The sequence below is a fragment of the Antedon mediterranea genome, chromosome 10, assembly GCF_964355755.1.
Source record: "Antedon mediterranea chromosome 10, ecAntMedi1.1, whole genome shotgun sequence".
Lineage (NCBI taxonomy): Eukaryota > Metazoa > Echinodermata > Crinoidea > Comatulida > Antedonidae > Antedon > Antedon mediterranea.
In genome coordinates this window covers 5,093,407-5,119,297 of record NC_092679.1, presented here as the reverse complement: position 1 = coordinate 5,119,297, position 25,891 = coordinate 5,093,407, and the positions used below count along the sequence as shown (strand labels likewise).

At 33.7% G+C, this 25,891-nt stretch overlaps 1 protein-coding gene and 10 non-coding genes across 11 annotated transcripts in view; 8 read left to right on the top strand and 3 right to left on the bottom strand.

Moving 5' to 3' along the window:
* Positions 1-1,023: 1,023 nt before the first annotated feature.
* LOC140060206 (WD repeat-containing protein on Y chromosome-like) overlaps positions 1,024-25,891 on the top strand; it is a 34,854-nt gene continuing 9,986 nt past the window's right edge. The window contains exons 1-16 of the mRNA XM_072106319.1: positions 1,024-1,147; positions 3,240-3,365; positions 5,335-5,451; positions 7,390-7,470; positions 8,824-8,892; positions 9,415-9,483; positions 11,705-11,739; positions 12,549-12,711; positions 14,153-14,255; positions 15,656-15,740; positions 16,017-16,141; positions 17,434-17,507; positions 17,761-17,879; positions 19,484-19,551; positions 21,768-21,916; positions 22,410-22,547. Of these exons, the coding sequence (XP_071962420.1) occupies positions 1,097-1,147; positions 3,240-3,365; positions 5,335-5,451; positions 7,390-7,470; positions 8,824-8,892; positions 9,415-9,483; positions 11,705-11,739; positions 12,549-12,711; positions 14,153-14,255; positions 15,656-15,740; positions 16,017-16,141; positions 17,434-17,507; positions 17,761-17,879; positions 19,484-19,551; positions 21,768-21,916; positions 22,410-22,547 (1,572 nt within the window). The 5' untranslated portion in view covers positions 1,024-1,096. The remainder of the gene's footprint in view (positions 1,148-3,239; positions 3,366-5,334; positions 5,452-7,389; positions 7,471-8,823; positions 8,893-9,414; positions 9,484-11,704; positions 11,740-12,548; positions 12,712-14,152; positions 14,256-15,655; positions 15,741-16,016; positions 16,142-17,433; positions 17,508-17,760; positions 17,880-19,483; positions 19,552-21,767; positions 21,917-22,409; positions 22,548-25,891) is intronic.
* Positions 1,461-1,533, bottom strand: Trnar-ucg (transfer RNA arginine (anticodon UCG)). Its single transcript has one exon. It is a non-coding gene; the product is annotated as a tRNA-Arg (tRNA).
* Trnar-ucg (transfer RNA arginine (anticodon UCG)) lies at positions 2,730-2,802 on the bottom strand. Its single transcript has one exon. It is a non-coding gene; the product is annotated as a tRNA-Arg (tRNA).
* On the bottom strand, positions 6,880-6,952 carry Trnar-ucg (transfer RNA arginine (anticodon UCG)). Its single transcript has one exon. It is a non-coding gene; the product is annotated as a tRNA-Arg (tRNA).
* Trnar-ucg (transfer RNA arginine (anticodon UCG)) lies at positions 23,275-23,347 on the top strand. Its single transcript has one exon. It is a non-coding gene; the product is annotated as a tRNA-Arg (tRNA).
* On the top strand, positions 23,701-23,773 carry Trnar-ucg (transfer RNA arginine (anticodon UCG)). The gene has a single exon. It is a non-coding gene; the product is annotated as a tRNA-Arg (tRNA).
* Trnar-ucg (transfer RNA arginine (anticodon UCG)) lies at positions 24,124-24,196 on the top strand. The gene has a single exon. It is a non-coding gene; the product is annotated as a tRNA-Arg (tRNA).
* Trnar-ucg (transfer RNA arginine (anticodon UCG)) lies at positions 24,547-24,619 on the top strand. Its single transcript has one exon. It is a non-coding gene; the product is annotated as a tRNA-Arg (tRNA).
* On the top strand, positions 24,969-25,041 carry Trnar-ucg (transfer RNA arginine (anticodon UCG)). Its single transcript has one exon. It is a non-coding gene; the product is annotated as a tRNA-Arg (tRNA).
* On the top strand, positions 25,391-25,463 carry Trnar-ucg (transfer RNA arginine (anticodon UCG)). Its single transcript has one exon. It is a non-coding gene; the product is annotated as a tRNA-Arg (tRNA).
* Trnaq-uug (transfer RNA glutamine (anticodon UUG)) lies at positions 25,815-25,887 on the top strand. The gene has a single exon. It is a non-coding gene; the product is annotated as a tRNA-Gln (tRNA).

Genomic DNA, 25,891 nt, shown 5'->3' with positions numbered 1-25,891 from the left:
TGAAACAACCTTACTTTCGTCACTTTTCTTTCCCTATCTACAAACTCGTTTTAATTGTCCAATGTATGTCAATAGTGTTGAGATGAAAGGCTTAAAAAAATTGGTATTAAATCGTATTGAATTCAAAACCAAATTGTTATGGCATCCATAAATCATATAATCCTATTATTCGGTTAAACTCTTTTCGTTTTCTCGAGACATTCTGGGCAGTAATTTCGGATTAAGAGATGCCTTGGCCCGAGGTTGTTAAAGAACTGATCTACAAGTCGTTAAAATAATTGTCAAAATAACGATATCATAATCCATGTGAAAAGAAATAACAATATTCCAACTCATTAAAATTCAAATTGATGTTGTCATCGTAAATCATGTAGGCCTATTCTTAAAAACCAAAAATAAAGTAATGGTAAAGTTAGTATGTAATATTTAAACAAGTAATCTTATTTTTATATTATTTAATTTTTCCTGCAAACATAAAAACGTTGTGTTCCTATTTTAAAGATACTATTGGTAGGGTAGTCGGTCACACTCACTTTCAAGCGTCTTGGTTAGCATATACCCGCCCCGAACCCCTGAGTGAAAAAAAAGTTAAAAATTGTCCGTTAGAGGATTCATATACTTGGTACTAACATCGATCATCATAGTGAAACAAAATGTTTTAGGTCAAATTTGAGGGGTAGAGGCTAGCCTCAAGTTATGTACTTAAGACGTAGAACTTATCAGAAGATAACGCTATCAATTAAAAATAATACTACTTTGGTTTGTTTTCTTTCTCCATTTTATTTTTTCACTCCATTTTTATTTATAGTATAAATTATACTGTCTAAAGTCATTATCATCATCATTAACGCTTGGTTTTCTTTATAATAAACTATGCGCGTTTAATTTACGTGCGTATTCATATGTCGATTACGTAATTTCCGATCTCTTACTATGGGATGCGCGCATCGGAAGTGCGTAATCTTAAACTACGCACATTATTATTAGCAACGTCTTAGCAACAAACAGAATTAACAAAAGTAAGTAATCTTTTATGGAAATCGAAAACCCTTTATTGTTAAAAATGAGGTAAGGTTTACCAATCGAAAAGGAAGATATGTCATCTAATTCTGCAGAGGACAAATCATCCGAATTGTCTCTCAGGCAGGTGAGTTGTTTCATTATTTTCTCATTTTTATTATTTTGTAAGACATTTTTAAAATTTAACGTAGGCCTAGCCTACTACTAGGCCTACACCTACAGCTGTGTTGTGCCCGAAAAACACGTCGAACGCAGAATAATTACAGCCTTAATGTAGGCCTAGCCTAATGTAATGACAATGTGCTGTGGCAAGGAGTGTTGAATAAGCACTCTAATAAAAAACAACGGTACTAATAATTAAATTCCAAATTAATGATTTATCAGCATGGTTAATGATTAATAATGCCAATCTGCAGTTTAAAAAAAGAATTTAAAAATTACGACCACGATGGGACTCGAACCCACAATCTTCCGATTCGAAGTCGGACGCCTTATCCATTAGGCCACGCGGTCCTGATAACTAAAATCGCCCACGACAGAGTAATTATTTTTAAAACACTGTTCGTTTTAATTAATTTAGTTTTTAATGATGTTTTGTATTTAAATGTATTTTAAATTTAGACTAGGGCCTAGAACATCTAAGATATTTATTTTGACTGCATTATGTTCGAGCTAGCATAGGCTTGAGTTGCGAGAGTCTACTGAGAGAGCTATACTCAGTGTACACATACGTACGTACCCGTACCGTGTATATAGACATAATAGTAGCTATAGCTAGAGTTCCGTCGGTGGCGGTGTAGTCTAGGTAAACAAAAACAAAAGTCGTTCAATTGCTGGTTATAAAAAGGTGAAAATCAATTTTATTTGAAGTCTTTGAGGCTTAACTTAAGTGAAGTCTCGAGCAGCAGCATGACATCTTTAAACAGAGATACTTGATGTGATTTGTTAGATAATATTTATTTTATTAGCAACCATTTACAGTTTGAATTAGGCTATGTGCCGCAGCCAGCAGTAACTAAAGCCTACACTCAGCCTACTTAGCCTAAAAGGCTGTGCTAGCTGTACGCTGTAGTATGTGTAACACAGGCCTAAGACTATGTTCCATGGCTGTAGACGATACGAAAACGGACAAAAACAAAAATAAACTGCCTAGCTAGGTTAGGCCTAAGCCTATAATCATATTTTTCCAAAGATTCACATCGCAAGTAAAATAAAGTAAAGGGTATTATTATGATTATAGTGTCAGAGTGTGTTGTTTTCTACATTCAAACTCCCGCTTGAGTTTAAATTATCCATGTCGTTCCTTTTATTATAAAACTAAACTACAGCAAGTATTATTTGTTTTTCCAGGAACAGGAAATAATTTATGTCTTGATTTAATACACATAAAAATGTAGTACATTACTACTATAGTATAGTATTAATTATACAGTATTAAACAAAACTGAAAACGTTTGTTAAAAGTGTTGTTATTGTCAATTTTTGTTAGTTTCCCCTGATTTCTGTGAATTTTTTTGGGGAAAAGCAGATTTGTATTTCCACTTTGGCATTATTTTTTGTTATTGTTTACCTATGGATCTATTATAATATGGAAAAAAATAACATTTTTTAATACCATAGAAATGACGACGATAAGCATAAGTACCGTGAACCTGAAGTTATTAAAAATTAAATCGAAAATATTTATTGACCCAGATTTAAAAAAAAATTGACCACGATGGGACTCGAACCCACAATCTTCCGATTCGAAGTCGGACGCCTTATCCGTTGGGCCACGCGGCCGTATCTCTGGTAAAAAATGATTTTATTTTCTACTGTCAGAAACAAATGTTAATTAATTTTTAATAGAGTCGGATGACGTAATCTTTTTTTTTTTTTTTTGGGTTAATGTAAAGCCATCTGTCTAATGTAATCCACCTAAAAAACAATAAAACCATTTAAGAACAATAATTTTCATCATTTATCCGACAATCATTATTTGTTTTGTTAATTCATTTTTAATAGAGTTGGATGACGTAATCTTTTTTTTTTTTGGTAAATGTAAAGCCATCTGTCTAATATGATCCACCTAAATACAATAAAAAACCTTTAAAAAACTGTTTTTTTTATAATTGTTTTCATTTATCCGATAATCATTATTTGCATTTTTAATTAATTTCGCTCCAAAATTATTCAATGAAGTACTATATTGGTTACCGATTGTCTTTTGTTTTTCACAGAAACCAAGTAGATTGAATCCTATTCAACATGTCCACCGTAAGAGTATCTTCGTCCCGATCGAATTGTCCAATTCCAGTGTTTCGTCGTCGAATGCAAGTGACGATACCAGCTATCGCCGAAGACGGGTAAGCTCACAACGGTTAGATTTCTTTAATCTATCGCTTCCTAAATTTGTGTTTTTCATTAAGAAAGAAAATGTGTGTCCTGGCGTCTATTGCATCCGTAGTAGTAGGCCTACATACTGTTACTTCTAAATCCATTAACTAGGTCATATAATTTATAAATGTTGGAATGTTAAGCGTGGTTCCCACTAGCGACGCAACACAAGGACGTACGCAACGCAAGTGAATTGACCAATCACAAGCGATGGCTTATTCACAAGCGATGGCTTATTCGCTTGTGATTGCTAACTGTCTATAACTTCGCTTGTCATTGGTTAAAACGCTTGCGTTGCGTTTACGTCCTTGCGTTACGTTCTAGTGGGAACCAAGCTTCAAGAAGTATAATGTATATTAAGCCTTGTATACACTATCAAACTTTATGTGTCAAAAAAGTTTGATGTGCCTATATATGGTAGTGCTATGCTTAAATATGGTAGTGATATGACATCATCATGTCCATATATGGGCACATCACATTTTTTTGACACATAAAGTTTGATAGTGTAGATAAAGCTTTATACCATGGACCTATAAATTAGTTTATAGGTCCATGATTATACAATTATTTAACACTCTCGAATCACTTCCGTTTATAATTAATGAAATTGAGTATAAGAAATACTCGTATGATATTTTATGTTGCTTAAAGGGTTATCAACTCCTATACCATAAATGTATAATTATTAAAGCGTGGTTCCCACTAGAACGCAACGCAGCGACGTATCGACGTAAAGTACTGTATTACGTAATCACAAGTGGGAACCGACGACGCAATAGGTTTGATTTCACGCAGGCGGGGGAAAACACAATTAGTAGAAGGGCATTTGCTTACGTTGCGTAGATTTCGTTACGTTGCGTCGCTAGTGGGAACCACGCTTTAGTTTCTGTATGATTTTGTTAATTTCAAATTATAATATATTATATTATGGATAGCAATATATATTACAAACAAACAAACGCTCAAATCAGGTATCTAAAAACTTGGTTCCACTGTCGGCTTGTGAGTGGTCAAATTACTGGTGTTGGGCGTACGTCCTTGGGTGTGTTCTTACGTCTTTAAGCTTGGTTCCCACTAGAACGTAACGCAAGGACGTAAACGCAACGTAAGCGTGTTGACCAATGACAAGCGAAGTTATAGACAGTTAGTAATCACAAGCGAATAAGCCTTCGCTTCTTGTGATTGGTCAATTCACTTGCGTTGCGTTACGTCCTTGCGTTGCGTCGCTAGTGGGAACCACACTTTAGTTTACGTCAGCTTTATCCGTGGCTGACCGTTCTTATTTCTTTAAACTGGTCCTTCAAGCCTTCCATTGCTGCCCCTTCATTGTTGCGGAATCATCAAATGAACCTGTTGCAGTTATTGTACAGTATATCCCCACATGGACATATCGTAATTACCATACACTAAATGTCTAATCGTCTTAATATTGGTCTGTTCAATTAATAACAATGTAACTATTGCTTTGGAGGTTGTTGACAATACAATCGGCTGACAAAAGATCATGACAAGGTTTTCTTATATCGATTATAAACAAAATCAATACAATTCATTGTCGAATAGGACTACTTAGTTTTAGACTCCCGTTGCTATCTAAATAAACGCTACACCGGTTAGGACAGTTAACCGTGTAAAATGATTAATTATACTTATTAATTATTTCGACTTTGCTGTACACAAATTATATGGTGCGAAATGAAGGAAGTGGCAGATCAATTGGCATTGGTCTCGTCAGCAACAATCAGTTCTGCTGACCACCCAGCGCCGAAACCTGCTACTCAGATGAAACCAGTAGCATTGAGTGACCAAGAGCTAAGGGCTGCTCTAATCAGGACAGGTTGGAGTGACCTTAAGACCGAGTATGATATAAACCCATTTGATTGTAGTAGTATGCGTAGAAAAGTGTCGCAGGTTAATAATTCTAATCATTTTCAGAGCTCCAAAGATTCGGCGACCAATGGCAGGAACGGAGAACAGGAAACCGACAACGTGTCCCGACTAGAGGACGAGATGAACAATGATCACTTAAGTAAATTACAAGAAATATTTGAGGTGCGTTATCTCTTCTTTTGTATCATTGTAAAACATAATAAAATGTATGTGTGAATAGAGGTTAACAATAATATTGATTGGATATTGTGAAGAACACATGTATTTATGTGTGAACAGAAAGTAACTACTAATAGTTCACAGTAGGTATTATTATTATATTCTGTCTTTATACTGAATGAATGAGGTGTAGCTTCAATAAATAATATTTTTATATCAAAAATAATTCAAAGACAACTAACAAAACATTAGTACACATATATTTACAAAAAGCTAACTATCTACTAAACATTTGTATATAAATAATGAAATGAATTCAAGGTATAAGATACTTAATGCTTAATAGTAATAAGTAATATTTTGGATTGAAAGTGTCATAGATTCATAGTTTGTTTTTGTGTCATTTGAAAGTTTTTTCCATAATCTGGTTGATAATCTGAAAATTTTTTTTACCTTGTGTATTTTTCCATGATGGTTCAATAATTGTATTATAACTCTGACTACGTGTACAATATGAGTGCAAACATCATTAAACATTTTTTAAAGTAACATTGTGCATGATCATTTAAACACTTGAATAACATTATATAAGTAATTGTTCTTCCTATTTATCACTAAGTTATACTGAAACACGATAGAGTGAAGAACATGACTGGCTTGACATAATGGGTGTGGTCGTAAAGGCCTACAGAGAGTTCGACGTCTTTACATTTTATTTGTTGCTTAAGTGAGCACTAAGTCCTCGTCGAATGTTCTTAGATTAGTATTTAATTTGTACTTACTTAAACTTCCGTTTAATTTTAAATTAAATCATGTTATATTTCATAGTAATTAGAAAATGTAGTTCATATTAAATTAAACTAGTTTCCATAAATCAAATTACATTGTGTTTGTAAAGGTTTGTGCTTTATTGACTATTTATTTATTATTATTAAAGATGTATATTGTCCCCCTGGAAAAATAATTCTTAACAATTTTTTTGTTGAATATGCCATTTTAATGTAACATAATAGTTATCCACTTTGACCAAAAATTGGATCGAAAAAAATGTATTTTCCTGAAAAAACCGTACTTTAAAGCAAAAAATGGGCAAATTGGCTGCCAGCCATGGGTTTTTGGTTGAATTTAACCGTTTATTTTGTCATTTTATAAGTGAAAACATTTTTTTTTCCGAGTTTTTTTTCTACGACAGTGATTAACTTTATTAAAACTACAAAATAACACATTCAAAGTCTGATTTAATTAATCTTCATTTTTCATGTTTTTAGAGGACAATTGATCTTTAAGGAAACTTTAAATTAAATATCTTCCATAAATAGAATAAAATTAATTGAAATAGTAATGATTCTTATATTAATATTTAACAAAACATTTAGTGAGAAACAGAATAATTTACAGTATTCCGTTTTGGAATGGATGGAAAAAAATGTTTGACCACGATGGGACTCGAACCCACAATCTTCCGATTCGAAGTCGGACGCCGTATCCATTGGGCCACGCGGCCATCTGCGGTAAGAATGAACGCGCTTCGACCGTGTCTTTTTTCTTCGGTGGTGGTATAATTTCAAACAAAAAATAAATCTACTCACGCAAAAAAATAATTGATGGGGCTCGAACCAGTCATTTTGTAGAATGCTTCTAAATCTCTGTCTACACTATCAAACTATTTTGACAAAAAAAGTGTGATGTGCCCAAATATGGTAGCGATATGCTTAAATATGGTACTGATATGACATCATCATGGCCATATATGGGTACATCAAATTTTTTTGTCACATAAAATTTGATAGTTTAGACTTATAGTTTTTACAGATAATGTATTATCATGTAGGCCTACATTAGAAACATACACAATCGTATGGTCTCGAAGAACTATTATATGGCAGCAAACTACGCTACATAAAAAATTTAACTATTCTTGATATTCGTTGTGTTTTGTAGGAAGCTGATGAAGACGGAGGGGGACGCCTAGACATTGACGAGTTTAGGCAAGCAATGCGTAAAATAATGGGAGAAGGAATGGTAAGTAATCCTGATAATTAGGCCCACGGCTGCAGGGGATCACCATGTGCCCTTTAAACTATGTACTGTAGTACTGTAATATCAGGGAGGTAGAAATCATCCCTAGTAATGTATTGTACAATTCAGTTTTCATGTACATAGTTTGATACAATGTTTTTCTTTTGTTTACAAAACAAATTTTTACCTTCAGACAATGCATGATATCACTCCTCATATTTATTTTAAAATAGTTTTTTTTAGAAAAATATATGGAAAATTGATATTAAATTTTGTTTTTGTATTATAATGGTTTTCATGTATTAATATATCGTCGGCAGTCCAGCGTAAAGCAGAAGTTTCAATATTCGTTTGAGCAATAAAATAATTATACGAATTTCGACGACGATAATATATAAACGTATCTGATCACTTACACAAAATAGGATAAGTGGTTTAGCCTTCCATTTGCTCACTCACAAATTCCAAAACTCTTTACTGAAATTGTAACTCAGACGACTTGTCTACTCGTGACATCGTTAGATGACGAACATTGGGTCTTACGTAATTGTTGGTCATTTCCATAATTGTCTGTCACATTTAAAAGGGTAGTAAACCCAATAAAATAAACCCGATCCATGCTAGGCCTAGATCTAGCATTTGGAAATGTTTTGGACCATTAGAATTAGAAATAAAAGCAGTAATAACCCAGGCCCATTTACTGTCTTGTTAATATAAGCCATGTTTTTCTAATAAAGGAAAATTCTCCGCCCTACTTCAGACATCTTTTGAGGTGCGACGTAAAATTTCTATTACAGATTTGACAAAACACATCGTTTTGTTCGTTAACAAAAACCGCTTTCATTAATGTTTATCGCTCAAAATTAGTTTACAACAACACATACGATAGAATAATTATGGTACTGGGTGTGTGTAATGCATCACACTAAAACCTATAGACCGTGAATGTCACGTGTATGTTAATAAAAAAGCGATTCGATTAAGATCAAAGTAGGCCTACTACATCCAAGTTTGTCTGTTTACTCGAAATTAATATACATGACATCGTTTTATACAGGTTAATGACATATGATCATTTCGTCGGTTGATGATCAATTAAAATCAAAGTACTACAACCAAGTGTGTCTGTTAATATACACATACGTTATATACAGGTTTAAGCTTGGTTCCCACTAGAACGTAACGCAGGGATGTAAACGCAACGTAAGCGTGTTGACCAATGACAAGCGAAGTTATAGACAATCACAAGCGAATAAGCCATCGCTTGTGATTGGTCAATTCACTTGCGTTGCGTTACGTCCTTGTGTTGCGTCGCTAGTGGGAACCACGCTTAATGACGCTATGATCTTTCCGTAGGTTGATGATCACGAACTTGCTATTGTCTTTATGAAAGTTGACGCCAACTGTGATGGTACCGTAGATTGGGTAGGTAAAAAATAAAGTATATTATAAGTTAATTATTAAAAATTAAAATAAGATATCATCAACAAGTATTGGTATATATTTCATCTTCGTACGGATTGGTTATCCCTAAAGCGTGGTTCCCACTAGAACGTAACGCAAGGACGTAAACGCAACGCAAGCGTATTGACCAATGACAAGCAACAGTCCGAATAAGCCATCGATTGTGATTGGCCAATTCACTTACGTTGCGTTACGTCCTTGTGTTGCGTCTCTAGTGGGAACCAAGCATTAAACGTAACGTAAGGACATAAGCGCAACGCAAGTAGTTAGGCCAGTCACGATGAATTACAATACTTGAACTGTCGCTTGTGATTGGTCAACTCACTTGCCTTGCGCCTATGTCTTTGCGTTCAGGTAGGAAACAAGCTTAACTCGGCACACCTGACTCATATTTTTACGGTGTCGGCGTTCAAAGCAACGTTTGTCTAGTAACTGCTTACGTCACTGTTTGTATTAACACATCGTAATTTTTTGTTGTTTTAGGATGAATATTTATCGTATATGCTATTTGAATACCAAGAGCGTGACCTGATGTGTAACCTCTTTAAAGATGTAAGTCCATGATTTTATCATATTAAGTAAAATACCATAAACACGTGACGTCAGAACCCATCCTTTTTTGTAAACTATCCCATTATCGTGCAGACACTTTGGGTGTTCTTTGTATAATGGAACTATAATTATATATATAATTATATATATTATAATCTAATTATAGGTCCATGTATTAACTATTACACAATTTGACAGCATGTGCTCATCTCCATCGATAAATTATGTTTATCATAAACATCAATAAACAACATACAACAGTAAATATACAACAAACAAATCAGTAAACAAATTACAACAAACAAATCAGTAAACAACAAACAACAAACAAATCAGTAAACAAATTACAACAAACAAATCAGTAAACAAATTACAACAAACAAATCATTAAACAGCAAACAACAAACAAATCAGTAAACAAATTACAACAAACAAATCAGTAAACAAATTACAACAAACAAATCAGTAAACAAATTATAACAAACAAATCAGTAAAGAAATTACAACAAACAAATCAGTAAACAAATTTCAACAAACAAATCAGTAAACAAATTACAACAAACAAATCAGTAAACAAATTTCAACAAACAAATCATTAAACAAATTACAACAAACAAATCAGTAAACAACAAACAAATAACTAAACAACATAACAATCGAATCCGTAAAGAACAAGCACATGAATTAGTTAACAATAATTTTGAACAAACAAATAAGTAAAAAATATACAACAAACAAATCAGTAAACAACAACAAAAAACACACGTATCAGTAAACAATGTACAAAATTACAAGTAAACGAAGAAAGAATCTTAAAATAAACACAACAAACATTTGAAAGACCAAATGAAATTATTTAATTATTTATATCATTGCGCTTTTAATTACTTCGTATTACCGGACAAGAGATATGCCCACTTTAACTCCGTCTATATCAAATTTCAAACGTTTATTTGTGGTTCAGTCCAAACCTCCTCTACTCTACTAAGTGCCCTATTTGGCTAACGTAAAATCCTTTCACTTATAAACACGTGTAGCCAGCGTGCTGGGCCACCTGTCCAATCGTCCAAGCCTCAACCGGACATTCCAACCTCATTAATACATTTCCTTATTATAAGTATATTGCTGATATTAAGGTTTAATGAATGCGAACAGTTAGCCTAGACGAATGAGTCAGCATAAATGTTTGTGGTTCGAGTGACGTATGTTGGACTACAGGTGGACAACTTCTGATTTCATTATAGATGATTGTGAATTTCATTACATTGTATTTCCGCTGGGATACGCAAAGGGTTCGAACTAATTTCAACAGAAACTTGCATTGAAATGATTATGTTTTGACCTGATTTCTTGCTTTGGGAAAAAAAAGTGACCGATAAACAACTTCTGACTAACCAACAAATGTGTTTAGTTATGTTTTGCATTCCATCACGTGACTTGGCAAGCATCGAGTAAAGTCCTAATTTTTTCTAAGCCAAGCCAATGATGGACAGTATGCAGGCGACACTGAATAATGTACAAAAACATTGAACTTAGCTTGTTAGACCGCTAACTTAATTATTTGCCGCAGGTTTCAGTGCTAAAAGAAACAGCCTGCCGCTTTCGACACAGTGTGGATGGATGTTATTCAACTCTTTGTGTGGGTACATTTCACTCGACTACGGTCACGCTGATTGGTTAAATGTTTATGACTCCTCCCTTTCTTTCGGTCAACTTTTATCGGAGATTTTTGATACGATTGTTATTGACTTTATCGAACTAGCATATGTTCATATAATTGTACTTTACATATTTTTTAACATTTTTTTCTCAAAAACCTTGGATATTTTTACATCATCATATAATAATATTATAGGTCCCTGGCCCTAATTATTTACAACTATTGTGGAACAGTTTAAAAAGCGATTACTTATTTATGAATGTTTACGTTACGAATTGTTTTACTTATTTTATCTTAGTTTATTTTGTCGACACTTTTAATAAGGCACGAACCAGTAATGACTAATTTTATTCAGTCTTATGAAACTATTTTTATTAAAAATATAATCGTCTTATTGATAATGTTTCGTATCTAGAAGATTTGTTAAAGATGGTAGTCCCATTACAACGACGCGTAAAGCGTCACCATGTAAACGTATGGAACGCGTTACGCTTACTTGTGACGCCTATTGCGTTGTTCAAGTTAGTGTCACAATATATTTCGTGTTTTTATCTTTTGCAGATTCCCTTCCCTCGACCATTGAGAGAAATTACAAGGTAACGATGATGTCTTTAAATCGTAACACGATCCTTATTAGATTTATTGTGGTTTGCAAGAATGTGAACATTTTCCCCACAGTTGCCGCCATTTCCCCCGGCGTCTGTGACCATTTAGCCTCCTGACCTGTTTGAAGGGAGGGTATGAATAAATGTTTTGCAACAAAAACACGAATGAATACCCTGAAAACATGTGTCAACGCGGTCCACCTGTTGAGAAACAGTGGCCGTCTTGAACGTGTAAAGAAACTGCAAAGTCATCGTCTGAAGACCAGACCTTTGTGGTGGCGTTTGATGTTGAGCAGACGATAAAATAAACATACAGTAAATTTGAATTCAATTCGGATACCTCGCTACACATCGAATTATTGTAAGGAGGGTGCGGTTCTTCAGACGAATTTAGGGACGAACAGGCCACCGGTGGCGTAACGGCTATGAGCACCAGGGGCCCCGGAGCTTATGGGGGCCCATGAGCAGTGACCAAACGAAAACAACAGGCATTAATATATGTCGAAAAAGACTAAAAACACACGAGGCCTTCAGCTTTAGAGGGCCAATTAGGGTTCTTAAACCAGGGGTCTCAGGCCTATGCGTTGCGCCACGTGACCCACCAGACCAAACGCATGTACACATCGTGTTTTAATACAAACATAAGATACCTTGACGACTAATACCGGTAATTAATACAAACTTATTTCACGATAACTTTTAAATGCTGATAATATTTTCGCGACTTTAGTACGAGCGCGTCCACATTTTGTCTCTTCTTTCGTGGTGACATTAACGTTTATGTAATATCATATTTTCAGTAATCATCGAGATACTATAACAAAAGTAGCATATTACCAAACAATAAGTCATCGTCATGGAGGCATGAAGGAAGAAGAACATGGCGGTCGTTACATCTCAGTCAGTAAAGAGGGCGTGGTCAACTTTTGGACAACCGATATGCATCATATACGTTCTGCAACGGTATGTTGGTTGGTTGAATAGAATATCATAATAATACAGTATTATACTATAGTATAGTCAAGCATTTTTCCATATTTAATTCATCTAAAATAAAGAAATAAAGAAATACTAAATAAAGAAATTCAAAATTCAAATTCAGAAGAAATTCAAATTCAAATTCAAAATAAGTGCAAACTCTATACAAATCATCAAGTAGGCTTGAGACAATCAAAATAATATGTTTTAACACTACGCCCCGGCCCCACCCACTATTCAGAAGACGCCCCTATTAAAAGGACACTTTGTCCTGAAGGTTTCCCTTGATATGGGTTCTACTGTATTCAAATTGTTTCACTTTTCGAAAATGTAATATTTTTATGACCCAGTAAATTTTCTATTATTTAAACCAAATCCTAACATCGCACAGATAACTTCACCCTGTTGGCGAGGTTGTTGTAAGCAACAGTTTTCATTAAATTGTACAGAATCAATTCGTAATCGATTCAAATCCCAAAGTGACCCTTCATATTGCTGTTTTGTGAAAGATCACGAAAGTTTACAGAAATGATAGTGACAGGTTACACTAACGTTGGACATACAACAGAAACTTCCACTATCTATTCCAAATTATGTACATTGTAAATAATTTGTTAAATTATTTGACATGACAAGGTCTTTGAGCGATTTACATTTTTTTTATTATTAATTTATAATTGAAATTTTTAATATTTTGTGTTTCTGTTGGTGACGTGTTTGTTTGTTCTGCGTTTATTTAATGATACTCTTAATGTAAAGAACGACTCGTCTGTTGCTTTTTTCTTGTTTTTTTAAATGTGCCGAAAGTGTCTGGTTGGGATGTGTTGAAATGGGATCCTTGTCCATTATACTATGATATAATTATTACTTCCGCCAAGAAGTTCTGGGTTTGACCACTTTATACAAACATTCTCCATTCGTTTTATTCTGTCTTTTTTATTATAAAAATTGAAATAGTTAATCGAATTAATTATCAAATAAAGATATTATAATAATTGAGAAGTAGCGGTTATGACGTCATGTCAACCCCAATCATCTTTGTTAGTGCGATGGCTGCCGTCAGTAATCTCTTGTTAACCCGCTAACGACGGTGCAGGGGCTATCGACCTATGCCCAGATAATCTGTCAGTGCCTTTATCTGGGCTTTCTGTATTATATACAAATTTATTTATATGTACCGAATGCAGCATGACTAATGTTTACTAATTCATTCCATACATACGTTTCATTAATAAAGTACCCTATAATATGTCGCCGGCTAGCTTAATCATGTCTGCCTTGTACCTAATGATAACTACTACGCAAGCGGCTGTAGCAGGTGCGGAACTTGTCGCGCTCGTCGCATTGCATAACCCAGTAACCGTCCTGGAATTTCGGCCAACCTCATTAATAGTCGTTTTCTTCTTCTTCTTCTCACAACCGACAGATTGAACAGCCGCGGGAAAAGACCAAACCCATGTGGCTAACAGACTTAGTGTGTATGTCGAATGTTAACATGATATCAATTTCGTCAACGGAAAGAGACATAAGTAAGTTTCCCTGGACTCAAGAAAAATGGGTTAAGTAAATAAATATTTGTCGAGTCATACACGTCCATCTGCATCAAAGTACACACAAACTTTTACTTTATGTTGGTCTATTTATACAACATACTTTTCTTTGTCTATCTGCATTATAAATCTATACTAATAAGCAATAGGGAAGATATTATAATTAAAACTTATAATAATTATTAAGAATGTTTCTGAGCTGTGAGCATCAAGCCAACGTTTTAAATAAAATTCCACCAGTGGCATGTTTGTTTTTTTGCACGACCCGAACTAAAGCTCTTTTTACACTTTCAAACTATAGTAAAAAGTAAAGAAACTTTGATGTGCCCAAATATGGTAGTGACATACCCAAATATGGTAGTGACATACCCAAATATGGTAGTGACATACCCAAATATGGTAGTGACATAATGTCCCATAAAGTTTGATAGTGTAGACAGAACTTAAATTCACACTGTCCATACATGACACAATGTACCCATCTAAAATACGTAATATTGGTATTTTGGAAATCTAATCTTAAATAAGATTTAATCTCCACGACCTGTGTGACACAATAAATGTTCAACGAAGTTGCCCAAAGTAGTTACTATTTTATCTGAACCGCAACATATTCCCGTTACTATTAATTTAAGAAATAGCTGTAATTGCAAAGTAATAATATGTTTTATAGGACTCATTTATGATTTAAATTGTTATTAATGAGAGTAAACTCGTTTAAACATATAGGACTATGTAACCTAGGTGATATGATATTCAGGACTCGTTTGACGTTTGTATTGCACAATTATCGAACAAACAATGTAATGCATACAAATTAAGATTTTTAAATTTGTAACGGGTAACCATTTCATTTTTCGACCTTCGTTCTGCTTTATTTGATAATTGTTCTCTGTAATAAATATACGAAGGTTTTATTAGCATATTTAGGATGATAATATAATACCTTGTATGGTATTGGTAGGCTACGATGAAAACTAAGCCTACGGTATATCTAAACAGAATTTCATTATCATCATTATCATCCTTATAATGACCGTCTTCATCATCATCGTCATAATCATCACCATCATCATCATCATTATCATCATCTTCATAATCATCATCATAATCATTATCATCATCATCATAATCATCATCATCATTACCATCATCATAATCAGTATTATCGTCATTGAATCATTCGTGATCATAACCATTATCATAATATCCATCGTCATAATTTGATTAACTACGTCATCATCTATTTGTTGTCATTATCATGGAGTTTTTTTGGCATCATCTTCATTGCTGTTTTTTTCAGTATCATTATTATTTTATTGTCAATATGACATTATTATTATTTAATGTTATGAATTGTATATCATTGTATTGTTTAGGCTTTTATGATATAAATGCCAGCAAGTTTGATAAATGTTTCCAAGTGTCTGGTCTGGAATACCCAGCACTATGTATGGATTACTGGTGAGTTATTTACCATTACTTATAGTCATTTTGGCGGCCCTACTAAACCTTAGTTCTCACAAGGATGTAGGCGTCACAAGAACGTACGAACGAACGTAAGTAATTGACCAATCACGACGCGATGGATCATCCGAACCGTCACTTGTGATTGGTCAACTCACGTGCGTTGTTGTGTCTACGTTGTTACATTGCGTCCAAGTGGGAATCAATCATTAGTGTCAACGCACGTAATTCTATTATTTCAATGTTGTTAATGATCTGATCATTCTGTTTAAGGTTCGACAAGAAAAACATGAATAATGCTGTTTTAATGTTCGGTGATTCGGCTGGAGGTGTGTCGGCCATTATCTTTACTGAAGCGCTGGGCTCAGCCTTATTTGGACAACAAAACGCTAAGTCAGGTATCCTACTATTTCTTCCGCGTCCCAATATTGAGGAACAAATAAGTGCGCTCAAATTGTGTTGAACATTACACTACTTTTGTACGCGCACGTAAAATGTGTGTCTTTTTATCATGGCGTCACTGAAGAAATATTACGAATAACATAATTGATAAAATATTTTTGAAATCAAGCTGACACCACTACCTTGAAAAAGTGCGATGCTAACGCACGAAACGTTGGTAAGTTCAACGTTAATTTTTACCTTCACTGAAAACGAAAATTTGATTTCAAAAACATAATTGATATCATGTAATAATATGTTTAATTACTGCACTAACAATGTTCCAAATAAACGTGTAGCGATGAGGGCGCAAGTTACCTTCTTTAAACATTTAACATTATGCCTTTGTTATCTATTTATTATAATTGTTTATATATTAAATTACAAATTAAATTAATAATTGTAAAATGCTCTGAATTGATATAACGTATAGTAGGATATTTTGGCTGCTCTGAACCACGTGTTGTTTGTCTGCAGAAGTTGTCTTGACTTCACCAGGGAATAAACTAACATTAAATTAGAATTCGCGGTCATAATAATGAATCATATCAGATTAGTATTTGCAATCACATTAATATGTTAGATGTCCACGCGCGCAATCTGTTTTATATTTTCAAGTTCGTGGCCTATTTATTTAAGTTCAATTTATTCATAGTGACAGCTGTATTGTTTGTTGTCTATTTATTTTCGTGCTTGTTCAAGCATGACAGCTGCGCGTGTCCATTTGCTCAGCCATCCCATCTGGTCAAAGGAAGAGCCACTTTTGGTGAGGTACCTTAGGGTATGGGACGTTAAATTGGGACATTGTATAGTTAAATTAATTGAAAACCCGACTTGCTGCTGATTATGTCCACATCATTATAGTTAGCGTTCTTTTTTTTTACCTCTGTCTTCCCTTTTGAAATGAGTTGCATTTTTATACACGTCAAGCAACTTAAATTATTTTAGGATAGCTTTTTAAAACTCGCTTTTTAACTTGCATATTTCTGAATTCTGGCAAATGTTTGTTCTTGTGAAGCGCAATGTGTTACGAGGGTGGGTTTTGGATGTTCATCCAAATAAAATTAGTATAAATAATGTAAAACTGTTTTTGTAATTGGTTTTTATAATCATGGAGGAAATGAAATTCTTCCTCCATCTTATAATGAAACATTTTTTATTCAACCTTTCCACAAACCTTTCCCCAAACCTTTCCCCACTAATAACACGATGACTTCCACTCATCCTCTACTGTTTTTTTATATTTCAGTCGGATCGCGTCGTGTTCCATTTCCGGATCTTTTAAGAGGAAGTGTCAAAGGCGTGAAAGCCATTAGGTGTTCTGTAAGTAAAATGATTGTTTAATTATTTTGCGTTTGCTTTTTATAGTATACCCAATATGAATGAAATATCTGCCTACACTAGCAAACTTTATGTGACAAAAAACATGTGATGTGCCCATATATGGACATGAGGATGTCATATCACTACCATATTTGGGCACGTCACACTTTTATTTTGTAAAAACTAGTTTGATAATGTAGACAGAGCTTGACAATGTTTCATTGATTGATTTCGGCTTTATTTTTAATTTTAGTCCCTTCACGATGACTGGGTCCGAAAAGTTAAGTACTGCGACAACCTGCATTCATTCGTATCGTGTTCAACAACTAACGATACGTCATTGTACATCGGACCCCTTGAAGGAAAAAAAAGGTACACTATTTTACATTTTACACTTTATTCAGCAAAAAACAGTAATGTATGGAACGCCGTTTACGCAACATTTCAATGATATGAATTTTATGACGCGATATGTGAATGAAATGAATCGATATGAATTGAATGGCGCGATATATGAATAAAATGTTTTGAATTGAATGCTTTGAATTGAATGTTTTGAATGAAATGTTTTGAATAAATTGTTTTGAATGCAATGTTTTGAATGAAATGTTGTTTTGTTTTGATCCATATTGATGACAGCGTGGAAAGGAGATGAGGGTACCCAGGCTTAGGCCTAAGAGGTTAAAACAAAATCGCGAGCGGGAATGACATACGCCGCCAATAGTTTGACTTTTCAATTCAATTCAAACATTTCATTCAAAACATTTCATTCAAAACATTTCATTCAAAACATTTCATTCAAAACATTTCGTTCAAAACATTTCATTCAAAACATTTTATTCAAAACATTCAATTCAAAACATTTCATTCAAAACATTTCATTCAAAACATTCAATTCAAAGCATTCAATTCAAAACATTTCATTCATATATCGCGCCATTCAATTCATATCGATGCATTTCATTCACATATCGCGTCATAAAATTCATATCATCAAAATGTTGCGTAAACGGCGTTCCATAGTAATGATAACAATTGTCTTTTTAAACAGTTGGGTTTACTTTATACTAGCTTTTCGCCTTGTATGTGCGTATCCCGAATATGTGCTTTGTCTACACTATCAAACATTATGTGACAAAAAAAATGTGATGTGCCCATATATAAACATGATGATGTCATATCACTAACGTATTTTGGCACATCACTACCATATTTGGGTACATCACACTTTTTTTTGTCAAACTAGTTTGACAGTGTAGACAGAGCTTTACGCATGTAATATGTTGTTCTGAGAACATATTCACCATTACATTTAGGCTATACATTTGACCTCACTCAACATTTATAATTTATTTTATATTAGAAAACAACCAGTGTATTCTAAGCGTTTTATCTTGATGGATAAATAAATAAACAGCCAACCAAGTCTGCTGTTTATATTGATAAACCATGTAACATGCGTGTTTAGGAAACAGAAAACATTATTAATAAATTATGAAATATTAAACCTATCGTCCTAAAATAATTATGAATGATATAATAATGTTTGATTAATATGAGTAATATCCTATATAAATTAGGGGGAGGGAGAGGGCGGAAATATGAAGATATTACAAGATTGAAAGATATCATTTAATTAGTAGTATATATTTGATTGATTTATACTTGTATTATTTCTTAAGATAATGCGCACGCAATGCCACCTTGTGTGTCATGTTAAATCAAGGGTATACACCATCAAATGTTACCCTATCCAGTTTGATACTGTAGACAGTCAATTTGATTGATCGAAACTAAAAAAAATAAAATTCGGTCAAAATTGACGATCATAGTTGACATGTTTATGTAATCCACTGCTTTATCGTTTCAACTTTCGCTTTGAATAAAATTGAGATAAGATAAATAATATGTATTTAATAAGTTTTTTGTCGATTTTCTGAATGGCGATTTTTTGTTTCTTCTTTTATCTACTAAAGTGGTTCATTCTTTAAACTTCGAAAAGGTGTGCTCTGTTTCGACTACTGTAAGGAAAACAATATTATAGGTAAGATAGCTGTATTCTATTATTTAGGAATTAACACTGAATACGTCAAGTCAAGTAAATTTATTGTCATTTGTAAACATATAAAAAACAATTACATTGAAATGTTTCGGCTAACAACAAATAAACAGAACTTAAACTACATGGTGAAACTATCCGCCGCCGGACACCATCCCGGTATTTCTAGAACTGGTTTCGGGGTTGGTAAAAAATAAACCTCGCCGGACACCATTCCGATATTTCAAGGTTTCGGAAAAGTACAAACTTCATTCGTTAGGCGCCCTCCCCGCCCCTTCTCCTGTTTCAAAATACTGGATCCGCCACTGTAGAGGACACTATTCTCAATCTGGAACAATACCTCAATTAGACTTCTTCTAAACCTAAATAATTTCTGGAAAAAATAAATCGACGTTGATGATTAAAGTCATCGTGTATCTGGAGTGAAATATCATGTGGTATACGAACTGAATTGATAAGTCGTTCTTCAAGTATTCTTTATGTATCACACAATCATTATTTACGGTACTTTAAAGTGGGCCGTGCGTTCACGATGTCCGTAATAGTCTGCACTATATATCTATATATAAATTTACGTAAGGGCAAAATTCGGTAAATCGCGCCTTACTTCTAGAATTTTTACTCGATGGTATATAAAGTTGGTTCGTACTTTCGGTACTGATTTTAACCACCTGATGTAACCCTGTTTACTAATTAAATTAAGTTAGATAATTAGTTATTGACGATTAAAACGAATTTAGGTTCAACGATTTGCCCCAAATAGGGGTGTTTTCCGATCGTGGTATACACTGTCTAATGGATGTCCATCTTGAAAAATACCCGCCACAAAAATGCGAGGAGGCTTCGCATTTTCCTATCTCCTCCTACGATAATTGTTTTTAATAGCTGAAAACCGGTTGAACAGTTCGAGTACAGCATCATAATGTTGAAGACAGGCCGATTTTCTTTAAAAAATACTATTTTGATACATTTAATATACGTTTTTACAAATGTATTGATTTGTGATGAATGGAACATTCCAAATTATTTGGTTTAACCATAGAGGTATAGATTTAGATTTATGGGCCCCCTTGGAGAATAAACATAAATAGTATTGCAATGCTGTACAATACTGTTAAGGTATTAACCACTTTTGATCGCAATTTGAATCGCAAATTTCTTACTGTGAGTGTTGGTACTGTTAGATGTAATATAAAAATATATACAAATAAACTTTATTACTGTGAGTGTGGGTAGGCCCTACTGTTAGATTATAAACATATAATATACAAATAAACATTCCAAATTATTTGGTTTAACCATAGAGGTATAGATTTAGATTTAATATACAAATAAATAAACGTTATTACTGACAGTTGCTTCTCAACGTTTGTATTAATTAATAATTTAAAAATATATAAACGTCGTAGTGGTGTATCGTTACATGTACTTTACTATTTCAATCGACTATGACAGTGAGAGTTTTAACAAAGTACCGTATTAAATCGTAAATGTTTTACTGTATTTAGTGGTATATTATTTATAGGCCTATAACACATTAAAAACAATATTTCGTTACTGAGTGGATAAGAATATATTTTAACATGTTTCCTCTTTGTACCTATCTTCTTCCCCCATCCCTCAACCCTTAATGTTACATACAAAACACAAATTGGGTTTGTTTAAATGAGTCCAAATAAAAAATTTTGACTCATTTTGTTTCTCTCTCGGAAGTAATTCCCAGGGTGCTAATTTTGGTTGACTACATAAATCATTGTGTATATTTATTCGTTTCTGTAAACGACAATGTATTATAGTCCTGCGGTACGTACACTTGAAATCTCCATTTTTTTCTCGCTGGAAATACTGTGTATTCGAGAACCATCTGTGGGCACGACCTAGATGGTACGCGAGCGAAGCGAGCGTGCCATCTAGTCATAGTAATTTAATGTGGGCCATGTGTTCATGATTTCCGACGTTAAAACGCACCGTTTACGATTTCCGACACTAGAATATAGTTGATTACATAGAGTGACATTACAATTGATTTCAATCTTCCCTGATTGCATTCAGAAACAATCATGAATTTTAAACAGTAAAACAAATAATGAATGCATTTTGTTATTAAATGATATTAAACTAAACTAAATAAATTACTTTTACGCGAACTATAATTAGGAAAACTTCTTGAATACAATATTTTTTATTAATTTTATCTAAAGTAACTGGCGGAATGGACCGCGCGGTGCGTATATGGAACCCGTACGTGACGTCGAAGGCAACGGGTATGATGAAGGGTCATACCTCAGCGGTCACCAATGTGGTAGTAAACGGACAACATGCTCAGATTATCACTGTAGGAAAAGATAAGGTGAATATTAAAATTTACCAAATTGGTTTCTCCTTTTGGACTCATGTTTAGATTATCACTGTAGGAAAAGATAAGGTGAATATTAAAATTTACCAAATTGGTTTCTCCTTTTGGACTCATGTTTAGATTATCACTGTAGGAAAAGATAAGGTGAATATTAAAATTTACCAAATTGGTTTCTCTGTTTGGACTCGTGTTAGTAAACAGTAATTATTCATACTCTGCAATATGTCGGGAAGGGGATTCCTAATGATTGGAGAAACTTCGAAGTTCCATTTTGACCACTGCGTGGGCTACTTGGAGAGGTCAGCCTATTTGTTAATTGTGATGACCCTCTGTCTTTTCTTGACAGGACTTGGGTAACTAGAAACTGAATGATTAATTTTAAATAATAATAATAAGATTTTAATGCGCACACTTCTCCTCCAAAAGGTGCTCAAGGCGCTTTTCAATGCTTATAATGTACAACTTAGTTGTTCTTTTCTACCAATAGGGAATTAAAGTGTGGGACATGCGCGATCAGACTTGCTTGCAGACGATCAACCCGCGAAACATAAACCTTGGACCTTACATGATTAATACAGTGTGCTTCCACGCAAAGACAGGATCACTCATTCTAGGAACAAATCAGGTAGGTATACAACGAAACCACTTCACCCTCTGCCTGCCCTCTTCTACCTCCTCCCCTACTCAGTCGTATTGACTGAGTTGTGAACATCCCACAATGTTGTCTTTGTGATTGTCAAGATTGTAAAACTTTTATGAAAACATCAAAAGTAATGAATTGAAGATTATAGTTACCGTAATAATGCTGGTTTATTTTTCCAATGATGTGTGATATTAACGAATCATTTATTAACTTTTGAGAATCACTCAAAAGGTTTTGATATTGCCATGAGACCTCACAGACCAGTTTTCAATCAGACGGCCGCGTGGCCCAACGGATAAGGCGTCCGACTTCGAATCGGAAGATTGTGGGTTCGTGTCCCATCGTGGTAGAATATTTTTGGACCAAAATAACATAGCTTTTTTTTAAAGATTAATTTTATAAACATTACGTATGTATGAATGTAAAACTGTATAATTATATTCTTCTACACACCACATACTAACTAAGTACATTATACTAATGTCGTATTGACTGGGTTTGATTTGAACAGCCCACAATTTAGTCTGTTTTTGGATTTGCAATATTGTTAAACTTTTATTAAAACATCTAAAGTAATGAATTAAAAATTATAATTACAGTAATATTACTTTTGTTTTTCCAATATAGCGAATCATTTATTAACTTTGAATGATCACTCAAAAGGTTTTGATGTTGCCATGAGACCTCACAGATCGTGTTTCAATTGGACGGCCGCGTGGCCCAACGGATAAGGCGTCCGACTTCGAATCGGAAGATTGTGGGTTCGAGTCCCATCGTGGTTGAAACTTTTTGACCAAAGTAACCTGGGTTTTTAAAATTAATTTTATAAACATTACTTATTTATGAATGTAGTAAAACTGTATATATTCTTCTACACACCGATAACTAACTAAGTACATTATACTAATGTCGTATTTACTGGGTTTGATTTGAACAGCACCTATGTAGTCTGTTTTTGGATTTGCAATATTGTTAAACTTTTATTAAAACATCTAAAGTAATGAATTAAAAAATTATAGTTACAGTAATATTACTTTTGTTTTTCCAATGTAGCAAATCATTTATTAACTTTTAATAATAACTCAAAAGGTTTTGATGTTGCCATGAGACCTCACAGATCGTGTTTCAATCAGACGGCCGCGTGGCCCAATGGATAAGGCGTCCGACTTCGAATCGGAAGATTGTGGGTTCGAGTCCCATCGTGGTCGAAACTTTTTGACCAAAATAACCTGGGTTTTTCAAATTAATTTTATAAACATTACTTATTTATGAATGTAAAACTGTATATATTCTTCTACACACCGATAACTAACTAAGTACATTATACTAATGTCGTATTGACTGGGTTTGATTTGAACAGCCCCTATGTAGTCTGTTTTGGGATTTGCAATATTGTTAAACTTTTATTAAAACATCTAAAGTAATGAATTAAAAAATTATAGTTACAGTAATATTACTTTTGTTTTTCCAATGTAGCAAATCATTTATTAACTTTTAATAATAACTCAAAAGGTTTTGATATTTCCATGAGACCTCACAGATCGTGTTTCAATCAGACGGCCGCGTGGCCCAATGGATAAGGCGTCCGACTTCGAATCGGAAGATTGTGGGTTCGAGTCCCATCGTGGTCGAATATTTTTGACCAAAATAAACTGGGTTTTTTTTAGATTCATTTTATAAACATTACTTATTTATCAATTTAAAACTGTATATTCTTCTACACACCGATAACTAACTAAGTACATTATACTAATGTCGTATTTACTGGGTTTGATTTGAACAGCCCCTATGTAGTCTGTTTTTGGATTTGCAATATTGTTAAACTTTTATTAAAACATCTAAAGTAATGAATTAAAAAATTATAGTTACAGTAATATTACTTTTGATTTTCCAATGTAGCAAATCATTTATTAACTTTTAATAATAACTCAAAAGGTTTTGATATTGCCATGAGACCTCACATATCGTGTTTCAATCAGACGGCCGCGTGGCCCAACGGATAAGGCGTCCGACTTCGAATCGGAAGATTGTGGGTTCGAGTCCCATCGTGGTCGAATATTTTTGACCAAAATAACCTGGGTTTTTAAAATTAATTTTACAAACATTATTTATTTATGAATGTAAAACTGTATATATTCTTCTACACACCGATAACTAACTAAGTACATTATACTAATGTCGTATTTACTGGGTTTGATTTGAACAGCCCCTATGTAGTCTGTTTTTGGATTTGTAATATTGTTAAACTTTTATTAAAACATCTAAAGTAATGAATTAAAAATTATAGTTACAGTAATATTACTTTTGTTTTTCCAATGTAGCAAATCATTTATTAACTTTTAATAATAACTCAAAAAGTGTTGATATTGCCATGAGACCTCACATATCGTGTTTCAATCAGACGGCCGCGTGGCCCAACGGATAAGGCGTCCGACTTCGAATCGGAAGATTGTGGGTTCGAGTCCCATCGTGGTCGAAACTTTTTGACCAAAATAACCTGGGTTTTTAAAATTAATTTTACAAACATTATTTATTTATGAATGTAAAACTGTATATATTCTTCTACACACCGATAACTAACTAAGTACATTATACTAATGTCGTATTTACTGGGTTTGATTTGAACAGCCCCTATGTAGTCTGTTTTTGGATTTGTAATATTGTTAAACTTTTATTAAAACATCTAAAGTAATGAATTAAAAATTATAGTTACAGTAATATTACTTTTGTTTTTCCAATGTAGCAAATCATTTATTAACTTTTAATAATAACGCAAAAAGTTTTGATATTGCCATGAGACCTCACATATCGTGTTTCAATCAGACGGCCGCGTGGCCCAACGGATAAGGCGTCCGACTTCGAATCGGAAGATTGTGGGTTCGAGTCCCATCGTGGTCGAAACTTTTTGACCAAAATAACCTTGGTTTTTTAAATTAATTTTACAAACATTATTTATTGATGAATGTAAAACTGTATATATTCTTCTACACACCGATAACTAACTAAGTACATTATACTAATGTCGTATTTACTGGGTTTGACTTGAACAGCCCCTATGTAGTCTGTTTTTGGATTTGCAATATTGTTAAACTTTTATTAAAACATCTAAAGTAATGAATTAAAAAATTATAGTTACAGTAATAGTACTTTTGTTTTTCCAATGTAGCAAATCATTTATTAACTTTTAATAATAACTCTAAAGGGTTTTGATATTGCCATGAGACCTCACAGATCGTGTTTGAATCGGACGGCCGCGTGGCCCAACGGATAAGGCGTCCGACTTTGAATCGGAAGATTGTGGGTTCGAGTCCCATCGTGGTCGAATA